Raw genomic sequence first — 27,586 nt, 5'->3', positions numbered from 1 at the left:
TGTCTTTTCTTGCTGCGTTCTTTATCACAGCTTTCTGTATACATTGATTAAATGTGTTTCCTCTCTGCTTGGTTTTTAGTGAACAGTAAAGAACTGGAGGCGTATCATTCTGAGCAGAAAGATAGAGATGAGGAGACGGAGGAGGAGGAACCTCCGCTCCCTCCAAAACCTGTGGTCCCAGACAGCATGTTCATTTTCAAGGCTTCCAACCCGTAAGATGCAACAGTAACTCCACAAAATCACTTGTGTTTCGTTGTCCCGTGTTTTTTTGCAGGCGCAGTAAATATTTTACTCTTTGTTGCTCTACAGAATCAGAAGGATTTGTCACTATGTGGTCAATCTGCGGTATTTCGAGATGACCATCCTCCTCGTGATTGTGGCCAGCAGCATCGCGCTGGCAGCTGAAGATCCTGTCTGCACCAATTCAAACAGAAACAAGGTGGTTTCCAACTGAAATGAATTTTTTAAGTCATGAAATGTCAAATTAAACACACAGAAGAAGATATAGAATAGGGTAGAATTTATTTATCCAAATGGAATCCAAATGGACAAAGGTTGGTCACTATGTGGGGTTAAAACAAAAACTACACTAAAAAAGTAAAAATCAAAAGAAGATATAAACGGTCACAAAAAAACTATTGAAAATTATTGCACATTTTAAATTAAATATTAGATATTTTTCTGTTGTTTTTTTTATGACAGAGTTTTAGGGCCAGTGTACAAATATTTTTTTTTTATTACCACATTAAAGTTGTAAATTTACGAGAATAAAGTCGTATATTTATGACTTTAAAAGTCATAGGCTAAATGTATTACTTTTGTTTCTTGTAAATGTAAGTGTTTTAAAATCATAAAATGACTTTATGACTTTAAAGTCATTAATACTTTCAAAGTTGTAAATTAACAAATTTAAAACACGTATGTTTATGAGGAAAAAGTCACAAATTAACGAGAAAAAACACCAAAGTTGAATGTTTATTTTTGCCTTCCTTGAAGATGAACGATGTGGAGCGTTTGGTGAAGTTTTATTTGGGATAGGTGTCAGAAACAAAGACATTCTGAACTTTTTGGCCACTCAAAGTCAAATTATTATTAGTGTAGCTGGATTTAGGGGGTTCGGTGTCGGTAAAGTGGAGGTATTTGTGTAAAATAAGGAGCTCAGAGACACGTTTGAGTGTAGAGAACTGCTGCTTTATTTTGCTTTTCATTCACAAAACCAGAAGTCCATTCGCCACCTTACGTCACGAACCTGTCATGCACACGAGAAACACCAAAGCAGAAGGAAAACAGTGTTAATTAGAAATTCGCTGTGTAAGTTGTGGGTGGAACCTTGGGCGCAGAGCAACCCCGTCCCGCTTTCCCTCCCTGTTGCTGAAAGCTCGGAACAGGGAGCTTAAGCCCACCCAGCATGTTTTCCATGTCTTTTACAAATAGCATTTTTTAATCTGCTCCTGATTTAAAACGATTTGAATAAAGAAATACTCAGAAATCCAAATTTGAGCTTAATTTTCTATATATATCCTCCATCATCAGAGAAAATGCCACAAGAACATGTAAAAAACACCAAAAACATGCTTTTCATCACAGTGGGTGTTTAAAACCCACTAGAAAATAACATTTATCCATAATTTAAGTGTCTTAGCCTAGTTCCTTCATGGTTTGGTCTCTAGTTGACAAAGCAAATGTGTAGTAGCACGTTTGCTTTCATGCACATGCAAGGTGAGAATCAATGGGCTCTAACTGGGAAATAGCAGTGCAGTTTGTTTTTCACAACTTTTTCCCTTTTCGCAGTGTCATGGAGCGTGTCAGGGCCATGCAGAGAGGAAGGCAGTAGTAATGCATCGGGGAAAGAAAAATTAAGCGTAATGAAGGAAAAGTGATCTAAAGCACAGAAACAAAAATATGTCCCGCACAGATTCGCAAAACTGATCCAGGAGTGTCTTCATTTTTTTTACTAAGGTAAATTTCAGGTTTATAACCAAAATTAGCTAATTTAATAGTTTTTATCCCATGCAGGTGTTGCGATACTTTGACTACGTCTTCACTGGAGTGTTTACCTTTGAAATGATCATAAAGGTAGGTGTTGGAGACATATTTTCCTTGCGTTTTTTTGTTATTTATTGGTTTATTTGACAGGGACATTTCACACTAAAAAGCATCTCTGCAAACACACCAATTAGACAAAAGGCATTTTTTCATGTGTTGTACCTGGCCAGGTGGTAAATGTGTCTCCCTGAAAACAAAGTAAAATTAAACACAAACACACAATGTAAACATAAGTGAGAATTAGAAGTACCAACATTGTAAATGGTTAAAAACAGAATGTAAATATAAAAGATAAGTAGTATGACTTATGAATATATACTTCTAATAGCTTTAAACTGTTAAGCTGCTGAAATGTTTACATATTTTGGCTGCATCCTTTGCATGTCCATGCGCTGCCGTTTGCAGATGATAGACCAGGGTCTCATTCTGCACGACGGCTCCTATTTCCGAGACATGTGGAACCTCCTGGACTTCATCGTAGTGGTGGGAGCTCTGATCGCCTTTGCTCTAACGTGAGTCAGTACACAGTGCAGTATGCTCATGAGTAATGGTTGACTCACTGCAGCAAAAGGCTTTCCAACAGCCAGCGCTGTTGTTTCCATCCCTTCCCAAACCAACAGGAAAAGATGGAAAGTTTCTGTGAAAGAGGAGGTTTCATAACTGATGCAAAAGCTGATGTTGTCTTTGCAGGCTTGTAGCACTAGTAATCTTCTTGTGCACTTTGTTGTATGTAAATTTCTCTGTTGTATATACTTTTCTGTGTTGCACAGTGTAACACTTTTTATGTCTCAATATTTTCTCTGTTGTTCCTGTGGAATTTCTCTCTTTTGGGGCTCCCAGGAATGTGATGGGGTAAAAAAACCAAATCTGTCAAACTGAATGTAAACGCTCAAAATCTTCCTTCATGCTTTCTTTTCTTGTCCTTCATTGGTTTTGTCCTGTACTCAACAGGTTTTTCATTTGCATGGATACATCACTGACATGAGTTTGGCTGGTGTCAGGGGAAATCTGAAATAAAGTTCAGCAAAAACAGTGATTAACAACTCTTATCGTACACTGAGAATATGTTTGGGTCTGACAGTAAGATACTGTAGGTTTTTATGCACTTGTGTTACCCAGCATTACTGCAAAACAAAAAAAGTGTTAGCTTAAATTACAAATGGACTTCAGTTTTACATCAAATGTGTTTCCTCTTTGAGGAGTTTTGTTTTTGTTTTTCTTTCCTGTAGAGTTTCTGCTACTGATTTTAATTGTTAGCCTACATATCTTTAATCCTGCGTTTGCATGCATGTTTTATCTGAAAGACCCACTGCGATCATCTGTTGAGCTCCTTTTAAAAGCATTTCCAGTGGTCTTTCAATTATGACTATGCGGTTTTTGGCCATAATTAAAAAAAACATGTTGCTTTTTAGGAAGTAGTTTAGCAGAGCGGCAGGAGTTCATTGGAAATTTTGTCTCTGAGTTGCAGCATTGAAGCTATCCAGCCATACAGTTTTGAGTTCAGACGAGGGAAACGAAGACGTGCATGGATCTAATTGTGCACAAGATGATTCATCAGAACAGAGCGGAGCAGGAAGCTTGTGGTCCACCCCGCGTATTCTTTATGCAACAAATATTCTATTTTTCCAATGCCCTATTTTGCTTGTGGTCCTGATTCACAACGATTTGAATAAAAAAATTCTTAGAAAATGCATTTTCAAAGTTTATTTTCTTTATTCATGTCCTCCATCGTCAGAAAAATGCCCCTCGAACATGTTAAAAACACCAAAAAGCACAGATTGGGTCTTCAATAGAAGAATTTAATATAGGAGCTTTGTGAGTCACAAAGCAGTGTCACACTCATGGATTATTTTTCACACTCTATTTTCTTCTAGACAAAACAGGCTTGTTGTGACTGTTTCTTTCCAACTATGTACACTAAAAGTCTAAGAGATAAATTATAAGTACACAGATGAGGCTTGAGGTTTTAAAACTAGAAAACGGAAACTGAGATCAGGCATTCAGGTGTGATCTGGCAGAAAGATCAGCACACACAAATCTAATTTTAGGTTTGAAAAATAGTAATAAAGAAACGATCTGTTCATTTCATTCACCACTCTCAAGGTTAAGATTTGCACCTCATTATGTGATTCCATTAACACTTTGTTGACATTTTTATCTCACTTTGTTTCTCTTTGTTGTCAACAACTTGAATAACATTTTCGCCTCGTCTTTTCTGAGTTCTGTCCACTTTACAATTAACAGGAACAACAAAGGCAGAGACATCAAGACGATAAAGTCCCTCAGAGTTCTAAGAGTCCTGCGGCCTCTCAAAACCATCAAAAGACTTCCAAAACTCAAGGTGGAAAAGTGAAAGCACAGATGGTTTTTATGTCTTTTTGAGTGCAAACGACTGACAGACTTCCATGTCTCTCTCTCTCTCTTAAAGGCGGTTTTTGACTGTGTGGTCACGTCTCTAAAGAATGTGTTCAACATCCTCATTGTGTATCAGCTCTTCATGTTCATCTTTGCTGTCATCGCAGTGCAGCTCTTCAAGGGGAAGTTCTTCTTTTGCACCGACAGCTCCGTGAACTCAGAGAAGGAATGTCGGTACGCACAAATCTGAAGCACTCGCACACATTTGTGCTCGGATAGATGAGCGCCGCATACAGACTTCCACACATTGTCCCTCAAACGTGTCACTGCTGAACTGACAACTTGAATGAGTAAAATCTTTAGCATTATGTCCTGGATTAGTCATCAATACATTTTTCAAATATTTTTGGCGTACCTTATCAAAGTAAAGCAATTGCATGATGTGCCGCAAGGTCACTAGTTTCTCAGCTGTTTTACGTTTTCAGATCTGGGCTAGAAATTCAGCTCTGACCGGACTTTTCTAACCAGCAGCTCAGCTCTTTGGATCATCTCCCACTTCCACATCTGTTCCCGGCTCAAACCACAATTCTGCTCCCTGTCCCTAATTTCCTTCAATCTAATTTATTTATTTTTCACATTTGTATATGGTTTCTATGATTAAGTGGTACCTCTGTAAAGCCAGTGCTTCAGGGTTGTACTTTGGAGTTCTTTACAGCTACAGCTTCGATCTGTGATCTAAGGGAAGCGCTGACCTTCCGCCTGCTTTATTCTCCACAGAGGTTTCTACATCGACTACAGCAGAGACAAGAAGGAGGTCAAGAGGAGAGAGTGGAAGAGACACGAATTTCACTATGACAACGTCTGCTGGGCCTTACTCACGCTGTTTACTGTGTCGACCGGAGAAGGATGGCCTCAGTGAGCTCAGTTTAACATTTTTGATTTTCTAAACATATTTATAACGCTTCTTAAAGACTCCAGAAAGACCAAACTGATGGATGAACCCATAAAATGTCTTATTATGACCCGCCACAGTCCTGGACTGCAAGAACCAGATTGTTTTTGCTATTCTTCTTTCTTAGTATGCCTTTAAACAAAAATTTTGCACTCATCAAAGTGTCGGCACGGCCACAGGACCTAGGGTTTGTTGTGGCTCCTCTAGCTTCATTGGAATCTATTAGGGAAAAGATTTTGCTAATGAAGTTTGTAGATTTTTAACTGTGTTAGCTTCACAAGCTGCAAAAGTGGCGTTTCCCTGTTGTTAATTATAATTTTTACCAGAATGTTTTGAAAAATTTGCCAAGAAATCCAGTAATTTCCTTTTATAATTTTTCTAAAAATATCATAGACTTGTTTGTTACCTCCATGCGACCAAAAAATAAAATGGTTACGATGGAAATAAAACTTACAGTAAAGCCGCTAATTATTTTTATTTTTTTTTGTCGTGTGAAGCTCAGACCAGGGTAACAGGGGGAGAAAGCGAGAGGCATCTGGCAGCCGTCAGCCGATGAGGGCGGGTCAAAAAGGGGGCAGCAAAGGCTGGGAGCACCTGCGACCATCTAACGCTCCTCATGGCTTAAATAGCCTTTTGTGAGGGGAAAAGGGAAATGAGAGAAGCAGAAACATCAAAATCTGAATCCACAACTGAAAAAATACACAAGGAAACATAGATTTGTCAGAGTTAGACTTCCTGTGAGCTCAATAGGCACCACAACGGGAACAAATGAGGAAAAAGTCATGCTAAAATAACACAATATTGCAAAGCTAAACCAAAGCATAAAATAAATAGTTTAGAAGCATTTAAGGATTTAATCAACTTGTGATTTTTTCCGATTCAGGGTCCTTCAGCATTCCACGGATGTCACAGAGGAGAACTTGGGGCCGAGTCGCGGGAACAGAATGGAGATGTCTGTTTTCTACGTGGTTTACTTTGTGGTCTTCCCTTTCTTCTTCGTCAACATCTTCGTGGCTCTCATCATCATCACCTTCCAAGAACAGGGAGACAAAATGATACAGGAGTGTAGCCTGGAGAAAAACGAGGTGTGGAAACGAGCTGAAGCTCATGCTGTGGTTAAAGATCACCTGATGCTTTGATGGTTACATATTTGAACTCTCGTCCTTTCAGAGGGCCTGCATTGACTTCGCCATCAGCGCAAAGCCCATGACCCGATACATGCCACAGAACCGACAAACCTTCCAGTACAGGTTGTGGCATTTTGTGGCGTCGCCTTCTTTTGAGTACACAGTCCTGGTCATGATTGCCCTCAACACTGTTGTTCTGATGATGAAGGTAAAGCTTTACGGTACAACTGGCTACAACAAAAATTTGATTTTTGGCGTGAAGTAAAATGCAATAATACTACTTCTGTGGGTGGAGTGTTCCTGCCCCAAGTGGGGCAGTTTAAGTATCTTGGGGTCTTGTTCAGGAGTGAGGGAAGATCAGAGCATGAGATGGACAGACGGACTAGAGCGGCGTCTGCTGTTATGCAATTGCTGTGCCGGTGCATTGTGGTGGAGAGAGAGCTGAACCAGAGAGCAAAGCTCTGAAATTTCTGGGACAATCTTTGTCCTAATACTCAACTATGGTCATAAGCGAAAGAACAAGGTCCCAAGTAGAAGTGCCCAAACGAGCTTCCTCTGCTGGGTGGCTGAATGCTCTCTTACAGATAGGGTGAAACGCTCCGTCACCCAGAGAGCCTGGAGTAGAGCTGCCAGTTGAGGTGACTCAGGCATCTGCTCCGGATGCCTCCTGGACGCCTCCCTGAGGAGGTGTTCTGAGCATGTCCCACTGGGTGGAGACCCCAGGGAGAACTTAGGACACATTGGAGAGAGTATGTCTCTCAGCTGGCCTGGGTCTGCCTTCGGGTCCCCCCAAAGGAGCTGGAGGAAGTGGGCGGGTAGAGGGAAGTCTGGGCATCTTTGCTTAGACTGCTGCCCCCCAACTCAGCTCCAGATGAGTGGAAAAAATGGATGGATTGTCTGACGAAAACTTTTGAAAGCATCCTGGTCTGACTGACCTTTTGCTCCGTCTTTTCTTCAGTATCACTCGGCGCCAACAGCTTATGACACTGTGCTGAAACACCTAAATACAGCGTTCACTGTGCTCTTCTCCATGGAGTGCATCCTCAAGATCATGGCGTTCGGTTTTGTGGTAAGGATCCTGAAAAATTAAGGCCCTAAAAGCACCTGTGTTTCATTTTTTTCCGACCGCTGATCTGAATTGCTCTGTTTTTCCCACAGAATTATTTTCGAGACACGTGGAATATTTTTGATTTTATTACCGTTCTTGGAAGCATCACGGAAATAGTGGTGGATTTGCAGGTAAAATTGTCATTCACCATATAGTGGACACGGGCAGGTCCTTTTTTTTCTTTCCAAATTTTACTACTGTCCCTCTTTGCAGACACAGCTTAAGTCATGTTGTGTTAAATTTTGCCATCTGTGGTCTACATCCTGGCTGCCACTCTCTCTTCTGTCTGTGTCACCCTCCCTGTAACCACACGCTTGTCTCTCCCAGTCGGTGAATACCATCAATATGAGTTTCCTGAAGCTTTTCAGAGCAGCTCGGTTGATCAAGCTGCTGAGGCAGGGCTACACCATCCGTATTCTCCTGTGGACCTTCGTGCAATCCTTCAAGGTGTGACATTTCTACAACCACTTTATTCTTTCCCAGCAGTTTGAAAGATGAGCACATTTTTCAAAGAGCAGCTTTAATCTGTTCTTTGCTGTCTTTTCTCTGACAGGCTCTTCCTTATGTCTGCCTGCTAATCGCCATGCTTTTCTTCATATACGCCATCATTGGAATGCAGGTACACATTTTAAATTACAACACAAATAAAGATATGTGTTGGCATAAATACTTTTTTGTTGTTTTTCTCTTAGGCTTACCATAATACAGCAAATATTTTTTTAAATATTTTAAAAAACCACTGTTAAAATTATATGAGCTCCATCAATATCATGGTAGTTTGTGTTTATTGTAAGCAAAAAGTAAAATACCCAAACTTAGTTTACGTTTTTTTTTTTTGTTTTGTCCAAATATGGCATGTGTGACACTAAGTGCTTTTTTTGTAATTGTGTACCTAAATAGAAATATTTAAAAAAAAAAAAAGTTTCCATACCATTTCCAGTATATGTTCAAGAACGTGCTGGAAAAAAACACAAAACTACAAGAACTTAATTCTGAGGTGGTTTGAATAGGAATTTAGTTTCAGAATTTAACTTTGTTAAAGTAAATCCAGTAGTTGACCTGGTTTTAATAAAATCCATTGCTTTATGAAAGGTTTTGTCATGATGCATCTGCCAGAGCTTTAAAAGCCTTTAAAATACAGGAACTGCTCTGTTGACATTTTTTGATGACATCCTGCGAGCAATGGATGCGGAGACCATGTGATCTTCGTCCTACTGGATTTATCTGCTGCGTTTGATAGACAGTAACATTTTACTGTCCAGACTGAGTGATGTGGTTGGGATCTGTGGTACTGCTATTGACTGGTTCAGGTCATATCTGGCAGACAGAACAGGATTGACATCTGCCACAGCTCCTCTGTCTTGCGGAGTTCCTCAGGGCTCAATTGTAGGACTTTTTCTTTTTTAAACCTCCTTCCACTGGATGAAGGAATGAGAAAACATGGAGTGTCCTTTCATTGTTATGCTGATAATAGTCAGCTATATGTTCTCATTAACATGAAAAGCTCCTCTATAACACCACTCCTTTCTTGTCAACATAGCACCAAAGACTGGATGGCCTTTGGCTTTTTGAGTTTTAATGACCAAAAAACAGAAGTGATGGTGTTGGGTTCAAGTGGCTCCTGTGACCTCTCTAAAGTGGATTTGGGCCGCTTGGCTCCACATGTTAAAGAGTTTGTTTTAAACTTGGGTTTTAAAATGGATAGTGATTTAAGAGCTCTGATCTACACACTACCTACAATGGTGGGATACATTTCCACACAGGAGACATTTGCAGAAACAAATTGGTGTTTTTTAAGCGTCTCTGGCTAGCACATTTTGTCTGGACCGCTCTTTTTTTCATTAATGTGATGGGTCAGCAGTTTTTATATGTGAAGCTAAAAACTTTTCATCCTCAGCTAATCCGTTGGTTTTCTGCAGGTGTTCGGAAACATCAAGTTGAATGATGAGAGCCACATTAATCAGCACAACAATTTCAAAACCTTTTTCAGCGCACTAATGCTTTTGTTCAGGTAAGTCTCATCAGACCACAACCAAACTTTTGTTAAATGTGTATTCGTGTGAAGTTTGATGTAAGCTGGTGTGTTTCTTGTGTACTTCCTCTCCAGGAGTGCAACCGGGGAGTCCTGGCAGGAGATCATGCTCTCCTGTCTCTCTGGACAGGAGTGTGAACCAGATCCCTCCATCGCTCCGCTCACCATGTCTCCAGACCACGAGGGCGGCTGTGGGACTGACTTTGCTTACTGTTACTTCGTCTCCTTCATCTTCTTCAGCTCGTTCCTGGTACAAAAAACAGAATAAACGAGTTAGGCGACAGTTTTTTATCTCTATGAATCTAATTGTGCTTGTTTTGTTTTTTCAAGATGCTGAACCTCTTTGTGGCTGTGATTATGGATAATTTTGAGTACCTGACTCGGGACTCATCGATCCTGGGCCCCCATCACCTAGATGAGTTTGTCCGAATCTGGGGGGAGTATGACAGACTGGCCTGGTGAGCTTTAGGGTGTTTTGTGATTTCTATTTTTTTCTGATATAACTGGTACTGTCTTTGTCCAGCAGATGGCAGCCAATGAGCAAGGAAAGTTTCTCAGTTTCTGTCCAAAAAAAAAATAAAAATCTGGTGTTTGTTAAAATAAATCATATTAAATCCTAAAATCTACTAAACTAAAATCTTTTTTTCTGAAATAACACTTCAACTGTCTGCTCTCTGTACCCACGTGTCTCCTGGTCTGCAGTGGGCGCATTCACTACACGGCCATGTATGAGATGCTGACGCACATGTCACCTCCTCTGGGTCTGGGTAAAAAGTGTCCAGCTAAGATAGCCTACAAGGTAATAAGAAAACATCATCCCTTTTTCTGGAAACCAGAGGGTCTGACTTAACCCTTTGTAGTCTGGACTCATCTGTCCGCCAATGATGTGTACTGTTTACAATGATGTCGTAGGAATAGTGCCGACGCCCCCATTAGAACCGTTTTTTTGTTTTTATAATGTAAGGTATAGGTTCCAAAAAGTTATTAAGGTTTTAACAAACATAATTAAAGTTAGGACACATAATTGTGATACTCATCGGAATAAACCCTTGAGACATTGTGTTTAGAGGAGCTTCGTCTGGTTTCTAGGTATTTTTCTCATAGTTTTGACTTTGTCTTTGCTTTGTTTGTGGATTTATCCGTTTTAATTTTGTCTTTCAGAATTTTACTGTGGTTATGAAACATAAAAACTGTTTGATCTTGATTATTTTTGGATCAAAAATTTCTAAATTTCTCATGATTTACTTTTTTTGGACAGTTTGGGGTTTTATTGTGGAATCGTTATGTAAGCTAATGAAAACATGTTTGTTTAAAAAAGAAGCTGGGGTGGTACTAAAATGACAGGTATTAGGCAATGCCACAAAAAAAGCTGTTTAAAGATAAATCATTGTAGAAAAATGTTTAAAAAAAATGCTCTAAAAGGCCCCTATCCTGTAAAAAGTTAATTTTCCAGAAAATAAATCACTTTACTTTAGTTTGTTTTTGCAAAATATAAATTATAAACCTTAAAAACTGAATATTTTGGTTTCATTATGTTCAAATATTGTTCATGTTTTTGTTCATAAACCTGCTTGTTGAGGAGCAAAGAGGATTGAGGAGATTGTTTATTAATATTTTTCTCAAACAATCTGTTTTGGTGGGAAAAACAAATGTTCCCTTTAAATATTACCGACTAATTGATCAACCGTTAAATATGAGAAACTAAAGAGTGTAAAACGAGCGTAATGCTGCGAATCATACTGTAATGTTTAAGCAGAAGCTTCCCAGACTTCCTTTTTTTTTTACCTGAAATTAGGACAAGCACTGTTTTTATTCTTTTGGAGGTCATTTAGAAATTTGTCGTCATTTTCCCCTCCTCGAGTTCTCCTGCTTATTTCTTTCAGCGGCTGGTGTTGATGAACATGCCTGTGGACGAGGACATGAGCGTTCACTTCACCTCCACTCTGATGTCGCTCATCCGCACGGCTCTGGACATCAAAATAGCTCGAGGTCACGCGCGCATACTTTCAATTTTTCCAGTAGATTAATACATTTTTCCTATCAAGACACATTTAGTGTTCACATTGTGATTGTGGGTGCTTGTTTCAGGTGGTGAGGACCGCATTGCCTTGGATATGGAGCTGCAGAAAGAGATCAGCATCATTTGGCCGTATCTGCCCCAGAAGACCTTAGGTCTATTGGTACCTATTAACAAAGGTCTGGCTAAGGCTGCAGTAGTCAGTGTGCTGCTGTAAAAAAAATAAAAAAGCAGAGGCTTAATGTAGCGTGTCTCATAGATACTGACATGACGGTGGGGAAGATCTATGCTTCAATGATGATAATGGATTACTTCAAACAGAACAAAGCCAAGAAACTCAGGCAACAGCTGGAAGCTCAGGTCAGCTCAGATACAAAAATAGCTTTTTTTAGGGAATGCAGTCCTTTTTTTGCAAATAAATCAGTCTTGTGTGTTGTTGAAACTTGTTTCAGAAGAGTAATTTGATGTTTAAGCGTCTGGACGCCTCCACGCTCCCAGAGGACGTTCTGTCCAACACCCAGCCGCTGCCACTGATGGCCCACAGTGCTGGCTCGGCCTTGTGAGTCTGCAAATGTGTGCAGATTTGTTTCTGTACACTCAGCCTTTGCTTGTGTTTGCTGAATGCTTTTCTCATCCCCCCTCCTCACAGGACGAGAGGTGGTTTTGTAGCTCTGAGCCCCATTTCACCTCAGGAGCTGTTCCTGCAGCCCATCAGCTCAGACGCTGATGCTAACCAGCAGGTGAGACAGGATGTCAAACATGATTCAAATCATTCATGTCACATTTGGGATTTTTACTTGAAGTATTTGATCCCTTGTTGATTTTGTAGGTTGGCCCACTTAAAAAAAAAGTCAGTCTTTCATTTTAATGGTAGAGTCATTTGAACAGTGAGAGATAGAAAATCACAAAGAAAATCCCTTGCATTTCATCGGGAGAAATAAGTATTTGACCCCCTTGTAACCAGTAAGAGTTCTTGGTCAGACAGACCAGTTAGACTCTCCTAATCAACCAGTCACCTGAGTTGAAGACACCTGTTTGAACTAATCACCTGTATAAAGACACCTGTTCACAGAATCAGTCCATCAATCAGACTCTAAACTCTCCAACATGAGAAAGACTAAAGAGCTTTCAGTGGATGAATGCAAGAAGATTGCAGACCTGCACAAGACCAACAAAACCATCAGCCAGAAGCTGGAGGTTAAGGTGCAACTGGGTCAAAATACAAGAACATGACCATCAATCCACCTTTAGGTCTGGTGGGGTGTCCTTGATCATGAGAACAGTGCGAAACCGGCCTAAAATAACACGGCAGGAGTTAGTTGATGATCTCAAAGCAGCTGAAGCCACAGTCACTAGGAAAACCTTAACACTTTGGTTCAACATCTTGCAATGATGACTTAACTTCAGGTAGATGTGAAGGCCCGCACAAAGTTGAACACCTTCAGGATTTAGGGAGAAACTAACCATAACCCTATGACCCTCCCAAGAAGACCATCCCCACTGTCAAGCATGGAGGTGGACACATTATGTGTTGGGGAGTTTTTCCACACAGAAAGGATCCTGAGTGAATCCTGAGTGAGGACCTTCTTCTCTTCACCAGGAGGCTTAAAATTGGTTGTGGGATGGGTCTTCCAACAGGATTATGACCCAAAACCCACAGCCAAGCAATTGGCAGAAAAAAAAACAGCATATCAAAATCATGGAGTGGTCCAACCAATCTCTGGACCTCAATCCTACAGAAAAAACCTGGAGAGAGCTGAAGCTCAAAGTTGCTTAGCAACAGCCACCAAATCTGAATGCTTTAGAAATCATTTGCTAAGAAGGGTGGAACAGAATTCCTCCTGATATTTCCAGAAACCTGTTCGTAAACTATAAGAAACCTCTGTGCTACTATTAAGGATTGTTGCCACAAAGTGCTAACTCTTTCTGGCAAGAGGAATCCAACAACTATTTTTCCTAATGAATAATAAATAATAAAATGCTTTAAAGTGGCATTTTAGTATCTCACTGTTCAAATGAGCATACCATTGGAACAACAGACTGTCAATTTCCTGTTAGGTGGGCAAACCTATAAATTAGCAATCAAATACTTATTTCCTCCACTGTACAGCTTCAAAAACATTAAAAAGCTAAATACGGCATGATTTAGGTCAAATTTAACTGTGTTGGATATCAAATTGCTTTTAACAACTTCTGTTTTAGCCTTTAACCCCACAGGCATGTCATAAATATGTTTTGATTGATTCTGTTTCTGCAGTGCCTTGCAGAGCACTGCAACACTGCCGTCTGTGCTGCTGTCTTTTAGTCCTGTGGAGACTGAAAATCAAATCCTCGCTGTGCTGCTGTGTTGTTGCTGTCTGGTTTTTCTGGTACAGAATGCCTGCCAAAAAATGGAACCACATTGATCAAACCTTTAAGTGTGTTAGTGTGACGCCAACTGCATCGGGCCCCTTTTGACAGAAGACTGGATTCTGTTTGCGGCTGACTCTTGTTCATGCATGACTCAATGCACCTCCAGAATGACAAAAAAAATCTGCATCTTGACAAAAGTTGCATCTGCTGTGGATGAAATCTGCTCCTGTTTTTCTTCCCTCACTGTTCTGCTCCTTCAAGTCAGTTTCCCTGTTGCTGGTTATGAAATTGTCTGTTAATTGCTGGAATGGCTTCTGTATGGATGCGATTGAAGTGGTTATGATGGACGGCCCTCAGTGATGCCTGTGCCCCCCTCTTGCCTGAGCTGGACCTGCAGACAGCGAGGCAGGGATTAGCCTGTTCGGTGCTCTGTCTATCCTTGCCCTGCTCTTTTGTTTCTGTACTCATTAGGTGGGAGAGTGCAAGTGGGGGATAGAGCTTCCCCTTGGGAAGGGTCTGTGTGTGCGGGCCTCTTCCATGCCCCGCCTGGCTGTAGAGTTGCAGGTACAAATCCTCCGTGACCTGGCCTCTGAGATGGATCTTGCAGACGCCAGTCACTGCATGGGCTTTTTTTCCTGAATGCACACAGTTGCTTGGAGGATCATTTGAACGGTTCAGTTTTTGTGAATGCTATCTCGAAACCCGACCAAGGTTCAGGGAATAAGAATACCATGGTTTGAGTTCTGGAGAATCTACTTGTCACGTCCACCTCTTTCATCACCAAAATAGTGGCACGATTTTTTGTGATTCCCTGCACTTTTGCATCGCTATAAGCATGGAAATGTTCTTGTTTTTTCTTTAAAACACCTAGAAATAACATGGTATTATGTTATATATCCTATGCTTTTATGTTTGTGTGTTTTCAAACATAAAACAGGCCGAGGCTACAAGCAGCTCCATGAAGCGTTCAGTGTCCACCGTTGCAGATGAACGCTTAAATGGACTCTGGCAGGAGGAAAAAAGTCCGGAAAGACTCTACCGGCCTCGGCATAAAAGCTACAAGGCAGCTGGTTAGTCCTGTTGTTTGCCCTGACAGAAATAAATCTTTCTCTCTATTAAAAGAGGATTTTTAAAAATCACTAGCAGTTCCTAAAATGTAGTCATTACAAGCTCAGATGAGTCTATTTCACATTTTAACTAGTTATTTAATAAAGTAAATTAAGTAAGAAGGAACTGATTAAATAGGCTTCATTAAAGGTGGCCACCATTAAAGGTGGCCAGCTTCTATTGATTTTGACATTTTGCTAGTGTGGAGTTACCACGTGTGGTTTTTTTTCATAGTGATGAGGGATAAAGATCTGAGATGTTAAACTGGATTAATTTTTTGCCCCCTAGTTTCCCGGTCTGAGCGCGGCCGTTCCAAGGAGCGCTGCCACCTCCTGTCTCCAGACGCGTCTCGCTGTAACTCAGAGGAGAGAAGCTTGCAGCCTTCTCAATCCTTCAGCCCAGGGAGGACGAACTTCCAGGATAAACAGGTCAGTAGCATCTGAATAGCATTTACCTCACAAATCTGGAAGCCTGAAACTCAAGTATGATGTCAAAGCTTTGGGTGACGTGCGACGCGACAACAGGAACTCCAACTAAATTGCCAATCATGTTTAAATTATCAGAAAAGGTGGATTGTGACTGTGGTTTATGAAACTACGGAGCCCGTGTCCTGACATTAAGATATAAAAATATATCTTGTTCCCACAGATTAATATCTTGTTCCCACAGGTTATTATGTCGTTCACACGAAATACTATTCCGTTCCCACAAGATACTATTGCGTTCCCTCAAAATACTATTCCGTTCCCTCGAAATGATTAACTCGTGCGAACGCAATAATTATGTCGTTCGAACGCAATAATTAATCCGTTCGAACGCAATAATTATTCACGTCATAAGTCATTCACGCGGATATGCTCTTTGTACGCCGGCAAAAGCCGCTTTCAGCGGTAACTTCCGTGTCTCTGTGGCCATATTCGTTCAAAAATGGAACATGAAAAACAAAAATGATCACTTTATTACCGTCTCAATGAATATAAGAAAAATATCAAAAGATTTATGATAACTAGGCTGCTTTGTCATACGATAGCTCCTGCTAGTCTACCACTAGCTCCGCCGCAGAGCTCTTTGATGTATGCCGGCATTTGGGCAACTGGCTGGTCTGTTGTCAGACAGCTGATATTGTAGTTTAGGGTCGAATAGGAATAATAATATTCAGGACTTGTCTTTTATTAACTTTAGCAGTCAGTATCTTTACATTCGAAGGCTATTAGGCTACATGCTAACTGACTAGCCGATCATTTCCTGTTATTAATTTACGTCATAGATTTACAGCAGATACCTTCACATTTCTGTCTGTGTGTGTCTCATTACATTGCATTGAAGACACGGAGGATGTTTAGAGAACAGATTTATTTATTTCAAAAAGCACAAAAGCATCCATCGTATTCACGTTCATTCACATGATGATGATCTGGTACGCCCTCAGTCATCTTGCTGCAAAAGCCGCTTCCTGCCGCTACTTCCGTGTCCCTGTGACCAAGGTCTAACAACAAGACCAATGATTGGCCAGTGATTGGTAGCAAAGCACGCTGGGAAACGGGACGTACTGCTATTGTTGTTATGCTACAAGCTAAAGGTAAGTGCTTTAGGCGAAGCATCCAGCTTAATATGATATTTTTCAGATTTTCATCGAGAAAATAACAGATCGACCATTCTTGCTTTTATTTTTACCCCTATTGAATGCTCACAGAGACACGGAAGTAGCGGCAGGAAGCGGCTTTTGCAGCAAGATGACTGAGGGCGCACCAGATCATCATCATGTGAATGAACGTGAATACGATGGATGCTTCTGTGCTTTTTAAAATAAATAAATCTGTTCTCTAAACATTCTCCGTGTCTTCAATGCAATGTAATGAGACACACACAGACAGAAATGTGAAGGTATCTGCTGAAAATCTATGACGTAAATTAATAACAGGAAATGATCGGCTAGTCAGTTAGCATGTAGCCTAATAGCCTTCGAATGTAAAGCTACTAACTGCTAAAGTTAATAAAAGACAAGTCCTGAATAATATTATTCCTATTCGACCCTAAACTACAATATCAGCTGTCTGACAACAGACCAGCCAGTTGCCCAAATGCCGGCATACATGATCAGACAGAGAGCTCTGCGGCGGAGCTAGCCTAGCAGGAGCTATCGTTTGACAAAGCAGCCTAGTTATCATAAATCTTTTGATATTTTTCTTATATTTATTGAGACGGTAATAAAGTGATCATTTTTGTTTTTCATGTTCCATTTTTGAACGAATATGGGTCACAGAGACACGGAAGTTACCGCTGAAAGCGGCTTTTGCCGGCGTACAAAGAGCATATCCGCGTGAATGACTTATGACGTGAATAATTATTGCGTTCGAACGGATTAATTATTGCGTTCGAACGACATAATTATTGCGTTCGCACGAGTTAATCCTTTCGAGGGAACGGAATAGTATTTTGAGGGAACGCAATAGTATCTTGTGGGAACGGAATAGTATTTCGTGCGAACGACATAATAACCTGTGGGAACAAGATATTAATCTGTGGGAACAAGATATATTTTTTTATCTTAATGTCAGGACACGGGCTCCGTATGAAACCGATCTGATGAGGGAATTCTTTCTTTCAGGGGAACAGTTCCGACAGTCCAGTTCCTTCCACGTCAGAGTCCAGTACGCCCAGTGGCCAGCGACCAATGTCCCAGACCCCAACCAGCTCCCGCCCTCACATCTCCTACTCCCCACTTGTGTGCCGCACACACACCTCCGTGGGAGAAGATGAGGATGAGCAAGGCAGCCCGGAGAGCATGAGGCGAGGTAAGCCCACGGGGGGCCATGCAGCAGAGAGGCGGAGAGAGCCCGGCCATCACTCGTCCCCGCCGCGACGCTACCCCTCTGAGCCTTTCCTGACCTCGCAGGAGGACGACCACAGCCCAGACCCCACAGGTCCTATGGAGACATTAACCTTTGAAGCTGCGGTAGCCTGCAGTTTGGGACGCTCAAACACGATCGGCACGGCCCGACCACGCTGGCGGTCCGGCTGGCAGGTCCCCAATGGACACTTTAGGAAGCGTCTGGTGCAGACGGCCTCTGCTGCGGGCTGCGACCCTCTCAGTGACACAGAGGAGGACGACAGATGTTAGGGACAGGACACGAGACAGGAGACCTTTTAGACAAGGGCCAATCTGCAACCGTGTCCAGATTAAAGCTTGATTTGACTTTTCTTTTTGTTTTTTTCATCTTTAAGGCTCTGACCTCTCCAGGTGGTTAATAAAAATACAAAGCAATGAAGACCAACAGTTCCTGAAACTGTAGATGAACACAGAACTCTGACAATCAATACAATCTATTTCCTGACTCAAACTTGATTTTAAACTGTGATGATAATTCTCCACTAGTTGCCGGATGCAGTAAAAATAATAAATCAAATGAATAGACTACATAATACCATCTGTGTTTTGATTTTGGACGATGTTTTCAAATGAGTCACACTGCTTTAAAATCTGTGAGGTGTGTGATTATGTAACTACATTTTCTTAGAAATGAATTGCTTTTGTAAATAGACTGGAAATTATCTCACCAATCATTCAAACTCAATCAAGACAACAAGCCATTATGACAAGGAAATCTGAACTTTTACCAGACAATGTCAATACTTTATAATGCTGGATTTTTCTACAGTGTGAATGAACAGTTGGGGAACAGATTGATCATTTTTCCTTTTGATATTGACATAAAAGGTTGTGAGATATGGATTTAGCTATATTAACAAAATAAAGATGCTAACTTGTGTTTTCACCCAGCACAAACATTTTTTTCACCGAATCTCAGACCTTTGAAAATAAACCGGTAACCTTTAAACCATCAAATTAAAAGACTCAGTCCAGTTTAAAAACATCCTTTAATTTTCTGAATTACAATATCTTATTTTAGTTTATCCAAAATAAATTTTTTTGTTTAATATTCATAAATATTCTATGAACTATTGTGGATTATGACTGTAGAGAAACTACAAGCCTGCTATGACACGTTTTGCTTCAAAATCATCTTTTCAGTATGATTTGCTAATAATGTACAGAGAAAATATGCTGTTTGTAACATTTTGGCTTGAAAAAACTAAATTAGCTTATGAGATGAAAGGGCAAAGAGGCCCTTATATAAATAGAAATAAGTTTTGTTTGTTTTACTTGCCTGATGTAGGCCAAATCTGTGAACTTCACTTAACCAAAAACATGAACATTTGTATCAAAAATTTCAGGAATGCAACTACTTTGTGGATTTCCATGTGTAAAATAATTGTACATACAAATAAAGGTGTCCTCAAATTGTCATTTTCGTGAGTATTTTGTTATTCTGTAAAAAAAAAAAAAAAATACAGCAACACATGAATGACTGGTTCTTTATTGTTAATAGGATCCCCATAATCTGTGCTTAGCAGACAGTTCCTCTTCCTGGGGTCCTTCATAAGAAACACATCATACAAGAACACAATTCATTAAAAAAAAACATCAAAAATAAATCAATGCTATTAGATAGATAGATAGATAGATAGATAGATAGATAGATAGATAGATAGATAGATAGATAGATAGATAGATAGATAGATAGATAGATAGATAGATAGATAGATAGATAGATAGATAGATAGATAGATAGATGAACCCTCAAATCGACTGTTCCACTTCTTGCCAGTAGGTGGTGCTGTCGTGCCGCCATGCCTGTAAATAAATCCCAGTACCGAGCACGCGAAGAAGAAGGAGGAGCTAGCTAGGAGGCAAATTGTTTGTTACTCACGAAGTTCAAGTTCTCAAGTGTTTGTAGGATTTTTCAGCCAGACAGTTCACTTTAAATTTCTGACAGACAGTTTACGCACATAGCTTGTATAAAATTTGAACCTTTCAAATGAACGTGTTTTATATATCGAAGAAGTCGCCCAACTGTTTATCAAAACAAAGTAGTTAGCCAGGGTGCTAACAGATGTTAGCAAGGGGAGTTCTTTGTTTTATTTTTTAGGTGGAGGGCCGCGAGACCATGACGCAAAGTTAGTGTAGACACTCGTGAGCATTTATGATGTCTTTCCGATTTTAAACGAACGGTGTCAGTTCCGTATTTTAGTGACAAAGTTAAGTAGGGACGGTCGGTTGACTAAATTTAGCAAACGAGAGCAACTTTAGCTGCAGTTTTGGTCTGCTTTGCTACATCGGTCAGGACGAGACTGGAGGTGAAGACAATGGGCAACTGTCTGAAGTCTCACACCTCGGATGATATTTCTCTGCTGCACGATTCCCAGTCCGACCGGGCGAGTTTCGGTGACGGAGTGGATCCGGACCTGGAGCCCCCTCCACCTTACCAGGTGAAACAATTAAGAGTCGTGACAATTTTCAATAGAAAAGTTTGTGTGCAATAGACTCTTCAGACCTGCCATTTTTCGTTGTGCTTAAACGTATATTTCCTGTTTCAACGTAAAGACGTCGTCACAGCTGAAGATGTTATTTCCTGGTAGTGGATGGATTTAGACTGGATTCTGTTGACAGAGTTACTCAGAAGTTGTTTTGTTTCCTTGTAGGAGCAGGCGCACATGCCTACATACCACCCTACGCCCAGTCAAGCTCGTCTGGCGACCCAGCTCACAGAGGAGGAGCAGATCCGCATAGCTCAGCGCATCGGCCTCATCCAGCACCTCCCTAAGGGGGTTTATGATGGAGGGCAAGACGGCTCTGAGAAGAAAATAAGAGAGTAAGCAAACCGATTAATGCATGAATGTTACACTGGTCAAAGCGCACCTGCTGTGTGAAAATGTCATTGTGGCAGTGACAATATGCATCTACAGTTCATATGGATTATATCTAAGATATCGGGTAGAAAATCTTTTGTAGTTTAGTAAATTCTGTTGATGAAAACAAGTTTTTAACAGATACTCGGTTTTTAAATGACTAAAGTTATTTTATGGCTTAAGGGAGAAAGAATTATATTAATTGACTTAATTAACCATAAAGTCTAAATATTTTTTGTATATCTGATGGAGCAGTGTTTTAAAATACTTCATAGAAAATTCTGACTGAATCGTTTCAAATCTGTGTTGTTTGGTTTAGTTTCACACAGAAAACTTTAGTAGAATTTCTGCACAGTTTGCAAACTTGCAACATGATGGTCTTCAAATTCTCCTTTCAGATGCGTGATTTGTATGCTGGACTTTGTTTACGGGGACCCCATCAGATTCCTGCCGTGTATGCACATCTACCACATGGACTGTATAGACGACTGGCTGATGAGGTCCTTTACTTGCCCCTCCTGCATGGAGCCCGTGGATGCTGCCCTTCTTTCCACCTATGAGACCAACTGATTGATACCCCCCCCCCCCCCCCCCAGTTCCACATAACTTGGATCAAACAATCACCCAAGCTGAAGAAGAATTGGGGGAGGAGAGCGGAAAAATGTCTTTCAGTTTGAATATTTCAAAGCTCAATCACTCATTCTTTGTTTTTTCTTTAATCGGGCTTTTCTTAAAAAAACACGGACAGATGTGCACGATTGCGTGTTTGTCGTGCTGAGTTGGTGTGACCAGAACCTGTGAGCATGTTGGATTTGTCTGAACGGGTTGCGTTTCCGCTTGAGCTGGTTCTCAGTGGGATTTCTCCAAAGCTTAATTCCACCTGATCGTGAAAACAGACTTAAGCAGGCCATTAGTTTAACATGTCGAAACGGCCATACCTGAAAGGGATCCATAGGATTTTGATTCAATTTTACTACGTACGCATTTAGCACAGCTTTTGAAACATTGATCCGCTAATCATGCCTCGACTTCAAAATAGCCCTATTCATTAGTAGGAATGCAAGGCTCGTGGTTCGAATCCTTTGAGCTTTTCTGTTCATTTGAGCAGGATTACGCAAATATTACAGTCTACATAATTTGCCTATAGCGTGTAATTATGTAGCATCATGGCTGTCACAGCAACGATGTATTCAGCCCGGTTTTTTTTGTGTTTTTTTTAGTAGAAGGGAAAAAGTTACATAACTGTTTCATGTAGATGATCTGATAAAGGGCTCATTTGTGCATGGGCAGGTTGGTCCGTCAGACATTAAACATGCTTGCACAACTCTTCTACAGATACAATTGCACTTTACTTAGAGGACATTATGTAAAGCACTATATTAATATATATATATTTACCCTATAACCTTGCACTATAAAGATTTAATTCGTTTTTTTTTCTCCTGAGATGCAAACGTTACTTTGTTGTTGGAGTGTTTTCCAAACCCGTAGTCACTGATCACTTTGCAGTTGGCTTGATGATGCGTTATCTAAAGTTTGTGATCCTGTGTGTGTGACATTTGTTTTGAATGTTTGATTTTTAGATTCTTCCAGGTGAAGGGAAAGAGGCTTGCTCAGCATTATGCCTGAGCGCTTTGATGCCAGGAGGTCTCTGAAGCAAATATATTAAAAGTGTCTCTTCAGTGGAATAGGAAGTACAAAAATGTAGCAGCACACAAACAGGCGCCTGTTTGACAAGAAAAATGTTACATTTTTCCTTTCGATGACATTTATTCTGTTTTTGCCATCCTGGTTTTAAATTTGAACATAGAAATGTTCTTTTTTTTTCTTTAATAGACATTATTGAACTGTAACGTTAGTTGCAACTATTCCCTTTTTGTGTTTTTTGTTGTGATTTTTTTGTGTTATTGGTTACGTTTGTGTTCATTTCTTTGGTTTGTAACTGGATTTCTAAAACACTGGTTTTGCGCTGTGAAAACCTCTGTTCCAGTTATGCAAGATTTTCCTGATGATGTAATAGTAAAAATAACTTTTTTTTTCTTTTCTTTTTTTTTTGCTGTGCTTTCCCAGTTTGCGTTTCTCCTAAACATTTTCTTGTGTGTGGGTTGTTTTTTTTTTTTTTGGAAGGCTAAACCATCATATAAACAATAAAACATGAAATAAGAAAAGTTGTGGTTTTATTTCATGCATAGTTACAGAATCATACCAATATTTCAATAGTTGATTTATGGACACAACTTAAATATTTCAATGTTGAAGTCCTGGAATTGTGAAAAAATGTAACTGCAGGTCCAAAGTTGTATATTTTACACATGCAGCCAGTGAGCCATTGGCTTTTTTTAGTTTGTTTGCTGTCGGAAGAAAAAAAAGTTTAGTGTTAAAATATTTGAAATGGTACAAAAAAGTGTGTAATTTTTATACCATTAAAAGAGTTTGAAAGTATACCATTAGACATATCACTTTTAAAAAGTATTGTTGCATTAATTTAATCCTTTTGAGAGCTATAAGTATTGCGAAAGTATAATTGGAAAAATGCAAATTGAGATTTTATCAAAGCATTTAGTAAAAAAAAAAAATGTTACTCACTGATGAAAAAATGTCTGAGATTCACTTTAGTTTTTCCGAAATCCTAATAGGTAATTTCTTGGCGTGTGTATGTAAAGGTCGTGACCCCTCCTGATTGTCTTTATAACCAACCAATAATCCTGCATTGTCAGCAATTATCTATTCTTTCTGAAAATGGATGGTTCAGTTATGAATCCAAGGCTGAACATTTCTGTGCTGCCTGAAGGTCAACCTCAAAACATGGAAAGAAATGGACAGCAAACAAAGTTTCACAGTTTCCCACACAATCCAAGAATTCAGAAGAGAGCCGTCAAAGATTTACAAGACTTTGGCTGAAAATGGCTTCATTTTTACTGAGTTTTTCGTCTCTACAGGCTGAAGGTGATTATTAACAGCCTGACTGCATCTAATCCCTCTCGTTCATCATAATCAGCATTCCGGTTCTGCTCAATGTGACCTCTTTTTTCATTTTATTTAAAATATAGTATATAATATTGTTTTAGCTGGAACACTAGAACCGACAAAAAAGTGAAAACTCTTATCTTGCTGCCAAAAAAAAAAACAGTAGCCAATACAAACCAGAGGAAGTAAGAAAACATGCAAAGCTTTTCTCTCTAGAATATTTTTATTTTCCAGCACTGGGATATTTTATCATCTTTTTTTTTTGTTCCAACACTCTTTTGCATTGTACAGGACAGAAACGGATCATCAGGGTTTGTACATCCCATGGAAGGTGACAGGAATGGAATAATCCACTTCTGCTCTGGCGACCTCCGACAGATCCTTGGCGTTGAGGATGAGGAGGTAGGCGGGCTTCTGGGCTCCGGGAGCTGCCACTATAGTAAGCAGAATTCCTGTGAAAACAACAACAAATCATCTCCCAGATTGAACAGGTACAGTCAGAGAAACCGTCATAGGGTCTGATAAATTACCGTCGTCCTCATCCACCCCATCAGGATTCTGCACAAACAGAGGCTCGGAGGGATAAGAGTCAGGCTCCTGCCACACCCACGTCTCTTTGGTCTTCACATTCAGCTTGCAGATCTGCAATTGGATTTAACAATAAGTATTAAAAAAGGTTTTTAGTTTTTCCAAAGTGAAATTCTGGTAGTTGCTCTCTTACCCTGTCTGGTATAAAATGGTTCAGACCCAGAGCATAGGCATAGGTGTAGTTCCTTCCTCCGTGTCTTTTGTAGTCGATCTGAGGAAACTCGAAAGCTGCAAAACAAAAAAAGTTTCAAAAATTGAAACAAATGGATGGAGAGACTCGACTCCAGCAAAAACAGTGAGTGTTTGGTTGGGCACCTTGCCGAGGTCCAGAAAACAGCACCTCAGGCTCCAACCACACCATCCCGTCAGAGTGCATCGTTGCAGTGGCCGTGGTGTACGGCAGACTGACCAGATTTTTTCCCTGCTCCTCCTAAAGTCAAGTGTCAAACATCAAATTCAAGATCCACAAAAGGAAAGGATGAAGGATGATCAGATTTCTTACCTTGTGGACGTCCAGGGGAATGACATATCTGCGCACCTCTGGCTGGGGGGCCATCATGGCGGCCTTCTTCACCTCATCCCAGTTAGCTCTCAGGTTGGCCAGCCAGAGGTAGTTGTAGACAAACTCAAAGCTGCAGGACAGGAGGGAAGATTTGATTTGAAAGTCTACATTTCAAAAATACAAAGACCTAATGCAGGAACAATTTGTTTACCCTTTCCAGGCACACAGGTCCACAACCAGAAATCCATCGTCCTCGTAGGTGTTGATGTGGTGAAACATTCCTATTGCTGCTCCTTTGAACTTCAGATCAATGTACTCACCAGGGGATTTCTTGGCAATGTGGAAATTGGTCTGTGTGAGGTGCAAAAAAAAAAAGGGTGTCATGAAACTCAGAGTAAAGAGCTAATTACAGCGTCCATGAAAGGGACTCTTACTCCCTGGGCCTCATTGGACTCAAAGCAGTCCATGTAGTTGGAGCCTCGGATGCTCCAGGCACTCAGAAACTTTAGCAGGTTGATTTTCACCGGAGTTTCCACAAAGACAAAATAGTTCTCCGACATACCAAAACTAAGAATGGGGAAAAGATGGGGTAAGTTTTTTCTTTCTTTCTTTCTTTTTCATTGTTTATATGCTACAAACAACCACATAAATAACCCACCTGTGCACATATGACGGCTTGAACCTCTCAGCACTAGGGAACTGCACCACCACCTTAGATTTCTCAATGGGATCAGACTTATCTAAAAAAAATAAAAATAAAAATAACATTAAAAAACTTATTTGTTTACCTTGTAATCCCTGAACTTTACTTTTTAGTTTGTCTTAAACTAGCTTGCAGTTTTTTTTATTTTTACTAGATAAGAAACATTGATGCTTGCTCCACACATTTTAACATTTTTAATGTTAATATTTTACAATTGAGCCTTTGTTTATCTTGTTTGCATCATTATATCTTCAATCAATGTGGATATTGAGCTGATTTGAAATTTTATATATATAGTTGTTTTTTTTTTGCAAACAACTCAAGTAAATTAATAGGAAAAAATGTTGCATTAAATCAAGTTCCGTTGTAAAAAGGTTAAATTGCATGAACTTTATTTGAAGTTTATTTCGGTCAGAGAAGTGGAAAACTGTTTCTGCCTTTCTGGTACAGGGTGGATTTGAACCTTTCTGAGTGGGAGGTATCTTGACAATGTTGTAGGCCAGTGTGGCCCCTTTTCCCATGCAGTTTCCAATGTTGTACACAGTGCCATCTGCCTCGATGTGAGGGTGAGCTGTCACCCCATTAATGTTCACATAGTTGCACATGTCAACCTGGACAGAATAGAGATAAATGTACAACATTTCAATCCAATTTCAGACTCTATCCTATTCTACTCACATGTATACCTTCTTCAGAGTCTCCAGGGTGTCTGTGTTCACTTTAGTGATGTAGTTGGTTTCTGTCACAGCATAGAAATCTTCTCCAATTGGGTAGACGTTCACCAAACAATTGTCGGTGACCTCAACTCCCTTAAAATATGAGAAAAACCTGCAAATGAACAGAGTTTCAATGAAGCAAAGCACACATGCATTGACCTACTACAGATGCTGCATCACATCCAACAGCTGGACATGTGTGTGTGTGTGTGTCACCTGGAGAAGATGTTTTTACATGGATCTGGGTATGCAAATGTCCCAAACTCAGTGATCACCACACGTTTCTCTGTGATGGCTCGCACGTATGCATCTGTCCTGATAAATCTGAAAAGAATTGACAAAATAACAACAAAACTTGATGAGTTATTCTAACAGCAACAAAGTTTCTAAAAAACAATAACGGATCAAAATATAACCAAGAGGTTGCTTGGTAGTTTTTCTGTTAGTTCATTTTGATGGCTCTGCAAGACTCTCCTAGAATAATAAAATCGTCCACACTCTTACTTGTTGAAGTAGGTGACCTGGCCATTCTTGAAGTCAAATTTATGCATGAAGGCCTGGCCATCAAAGAGGTGGTAGAAGGGCTCATCCCCAACCTCAAAAAGTCCAGGCCCCAAACGGAGAAGACTTCCTCTCAGATATGAAGGGATCCTGCCTGCGGAACAAACACCCACCACAAAAGGTCGCAATAAAAATGCAGCAACGGAAAATCTTTTCAAGCTTTGAAGCAGATTCAAAACCGGGACTCTAAGAGATTAAAAAATAACCTGTAACGGTTGTTGGCAGTGGTTCAGCAAGCTCCTCACAAGTCTCAAAAATTTTCTTGTAGCTGCCAGCTGGATGTTCAAATCTGTTGATAAAATGTAAATACGCGTTTGTCAGTCTTAGGAGACAAGTGAATTGAAAATACCCAATAATTCCCTTTTGAATCTCTGGATTTAAGTAATAGTTGTTTGGTGAAGTACATCCGAATTCGATCATTTAAAAACTTTGTTTAAAATAATAATCTAAATACGTAAAAATTGCTTCTGTAAAACCTTTAAAAGCTCTTCTTGTTAATGCAATCTTTATTTAAACGTATACTCACCTGCTGACCATGTTTTTTTGTTGTTCTGGAAGCCCCACAATCCAAACTCAGAAAGAAACTACCCAAAAGAAAACTTCTGATCTTGAAGGGATTTGGGATATTTATTCACGCGGCCCGTCGTCACACTGGCAGTGTTGCTCTGTAAATCTTTTTCACGGCCAATCATGTTCCAGAGT

At 40.1% G+C, this 27,586-nt stretch overlaps 3 protein-coding genes and 1 long non-coding RNA gene across 10 annotated transcripts in view; 3 read left to right on the top strand and 1 right to left on the bottom strand.

Annotated features, from left to right (window-relative positions):
* The window catches only part of cacna1eb (calcium channel, voltage-dependent, R type, alpha 1E subunit b), a 67,859-nt gene extending 48,454 nt beyond the window's left edge, over positions 1 to 19,405 (top strand). For 4 of the 7 annotated variants that reach the window (XM_078934029.1, XM_078934030.1, XM_078934034.1 and 1 more), the window contains 27 exons: positions 80 to 212; positions 310 to 439; positions 2,017 to 2,076; positions 2,452 to 2,558; positions 2,887 to 2,898; positions 4,291 to 4,387; positions 4,475 to 4,635; positions 5,179 to 5,316; positions 6,237 to 6,438; positions 6,524 to 6,688; positions 7,439 to 7,549; positions 7,639 to 7,719; positions 7,916 to 8,035; positions 8,142 to 8,207; positions 9,508 to 9,599; positions 9,696 to 9,870; positions 9,951 to 10,078; positions 10,323 to 10,419; positions 11,504 to 11,609; positions 11,709 to 11,816; positions 11,897 to 11,997; positions 12,090 to 12,196; positions 12,287 to 12,377; positions 14,461 to 14,553; positions 14,927 to 15,059; positions 15,385 to 15,524; positions 17,705 to 19,405. In XM_078934029.1, the coding sequence (XP_078790155.1) occupies positions 80 to 212; positions 310 to 439; positions 2,017 to 2,076; positions 2,452 to 2,558; positions 2,887 to 2,898; positions 4,291 to 4,387; positions 4,475 to 4,635; positions 5,179 to 5,316; positions 6,237 to 6,438; positions 6,524 to 6,688; positions 7,439 to 7,549; positions 7,639 to 7,719; positions 7,916 to 8,035; positions 8,142 to 8,207; positions 9,508 to 9,599; positions 9,696 to 9,870; positions 9,951 to 10,078; positions 10,323 to 10,419; positions 11,504 to 11,609; positions 11,709 to 11,816; positions 11,897 to 11,997; positions 12,090 to 12,196; positions 12,287 to 12,377; positions 14,461 to 14,553; positions 14,927 to 15,059; positions 15,385 to 15,524; positions 17,705 to 18,217 (3,467 nt within the window). In that variant the 3' untranslated portion in view covers positions 18,218 to 19,405. The remainder of the gene's footprint in view (positions 1 to 79; positions 213 to 309; positions 440 to 2,016; positions 2,077 to 2,451; positions 2,559 to 2,886; positions 2,899 to 4,290; positions 4,388 to 4,474; positions 4,636 to 5,178; positions 5,317 to 6,236; positions 6,439 to 6,523; positions 6,689 to 7,438; positions 7,550 to 7,638; positions 7,720 to 7,915; positions 8,036 to 8,141; positions 8,208 to 9,507; positions 9,600 to 9,695; positions 9,871 to 9,950; positions 10,079 to 10,322; positions 10,420 to 11,503; positions 11,610 to 11,708; positions 11,817 to 11,896; positions 11,998 to 12,089; positions 12,197 to 12,286; positions 12,378 to 14,460; positions 14,554 to 14,926; positions 15,060 to 15,384; positions 15,525 to 17,704) is intronic. The other 3 variants (XM_078934031.1, XM_078934032.1, XM_078934033.1) reach the window with 3 other exon arrangements.
* LOC144986602 (uncharacterized) lies at positions 16,580 to 16,926 on the top strand. The gene is made up of 2 exons (XR_013650422.1): positions 16,580 to 16,675; positions 16,790 to 16,926. It is a non-coding gene; the product is annotated as an uncharacterized LOC144986602 (long non-coding RNA).
* Positions 19,406 to 19,768: 363 nt separating the features above from the next.
* Positions 19,769 to 23,015, top strand: LOC101172280 (RING finger protein 11). Its single transcript, XM_004079387.4, has 3 exons — positions 19,769 to 20,427; positions 20,641 to 20,810; positions 21,246 to 23,015. The coding sequence occupies exons 1-3, from the start codon at positions 20,305 to 20,307 to the stop codon at positions 21,415 to 21,417; spliced, it is 465 nt and encodes a 154-aa protein (XP_004079435.1). The 5' UTR covers positions 19,769 to 20,304; the 3' UTR covers positions 21,418 to 23,015.
* A 1,003-nt stretch (positions 23,016 to 24,018) lies between these two features.
* rpe65a (retinoid isomerohydrolase RPE65 a) lies at positions 24,019 to 27,586 on the bottom strand. Its single transcript, XM_004079386.4, has 14 exons — positions 27,411 to 27,586; positions 27,091 to 27,173; positions 26,828 to 26,978; positions 26,540 to 26,647; positions 26,294 to 26,435; positions 26,071 to 26,218; positions 25,563 to 25,644; positions 25,339 to 25,471; positions 25,116 to 25,255; positions 24,905 to 25,034; positions 24,718 to 24,832; positions 24,536 to 24,630; positions 24,345 to 24,456; positions 24,019 to 24,266 (listed from the first exon to the last, which is right to left on the bottom strand). The coding sequence occupies exons 1-14, from the start codon at positions 27,419 to 27,421 to the stop codon at positions 24,121 to 24,123; spliced, it is 1,596 nt and encodes a 531-aa protein (XP_004079434.1). The 5' UTR covers positions 27,422 to 27,586; the 3' UTR covers positions 24,019 to 24,120.

This window comes from Oryzias latipes, chromosome 17 (assembly GCF_053564925.1).
Source record: "Oryzias latipes strain Hd-rR chromosome 17, Olatipes_Hd-rR_3.1".
Taxonomy (NCBI): Eukaryota; Metazoa; Chordata; class Actinopteri; order Beloniformes; family Adrianichthyidae; genus Oryzias; species Oryzias latipes.
Note: the sequence above shows the minus strand (reverse complement) of the source record. Positions and strands in the feature narration are given on the sequence as shown.

What these genes read in the sequence shown, in the direction of transcription:
- rpe65a (XM_004079386.4), bottom strand. An exon ending in GATACCTCCCACTCAGAAAG is followed by an intron (nt 25,645 to 26,070) that starts GTTCAAATCCAC and finishes TATTTTTTTTAG; the next exon opens with ATAAGTCTGATCCCATTGAG. An exon ending in GTTTTCTGGACCTCGGCAAG is followed by an intron (nt 24,631 to 24,717) that starts GTGCCCAACCAA and finishes TTTGTTTTGCAG; the next exon opens with CTTTCGAGTTTCCTCAGATC.
- LOC101172280 (XM_004079387.4), top strand. Translation starts at nt 20,305, where the DNA reads ATGGGCAACTGTCTGAAGTCTCACACCTCGGATGATATTTCTCTGCTG. An exon ending in AGCCCCCTCCACCTTACCAG is followed by an intron (nt 20,428 to 20,640) that starts GTGAAACAATTA and finishes GTTTCCTTGTAG; the next exon opens with GAGCAGGCGCACATGCCTAC. An exon ending in TCTGAGAAGAAAATAAGAGA is followed by an intron (nt 20,811 to 21,245) that starts GTAAGCAAACCG and finishes TTCTCCTTTCAG; the next exon opens with ATGCGTGATTTGTATGCTGG.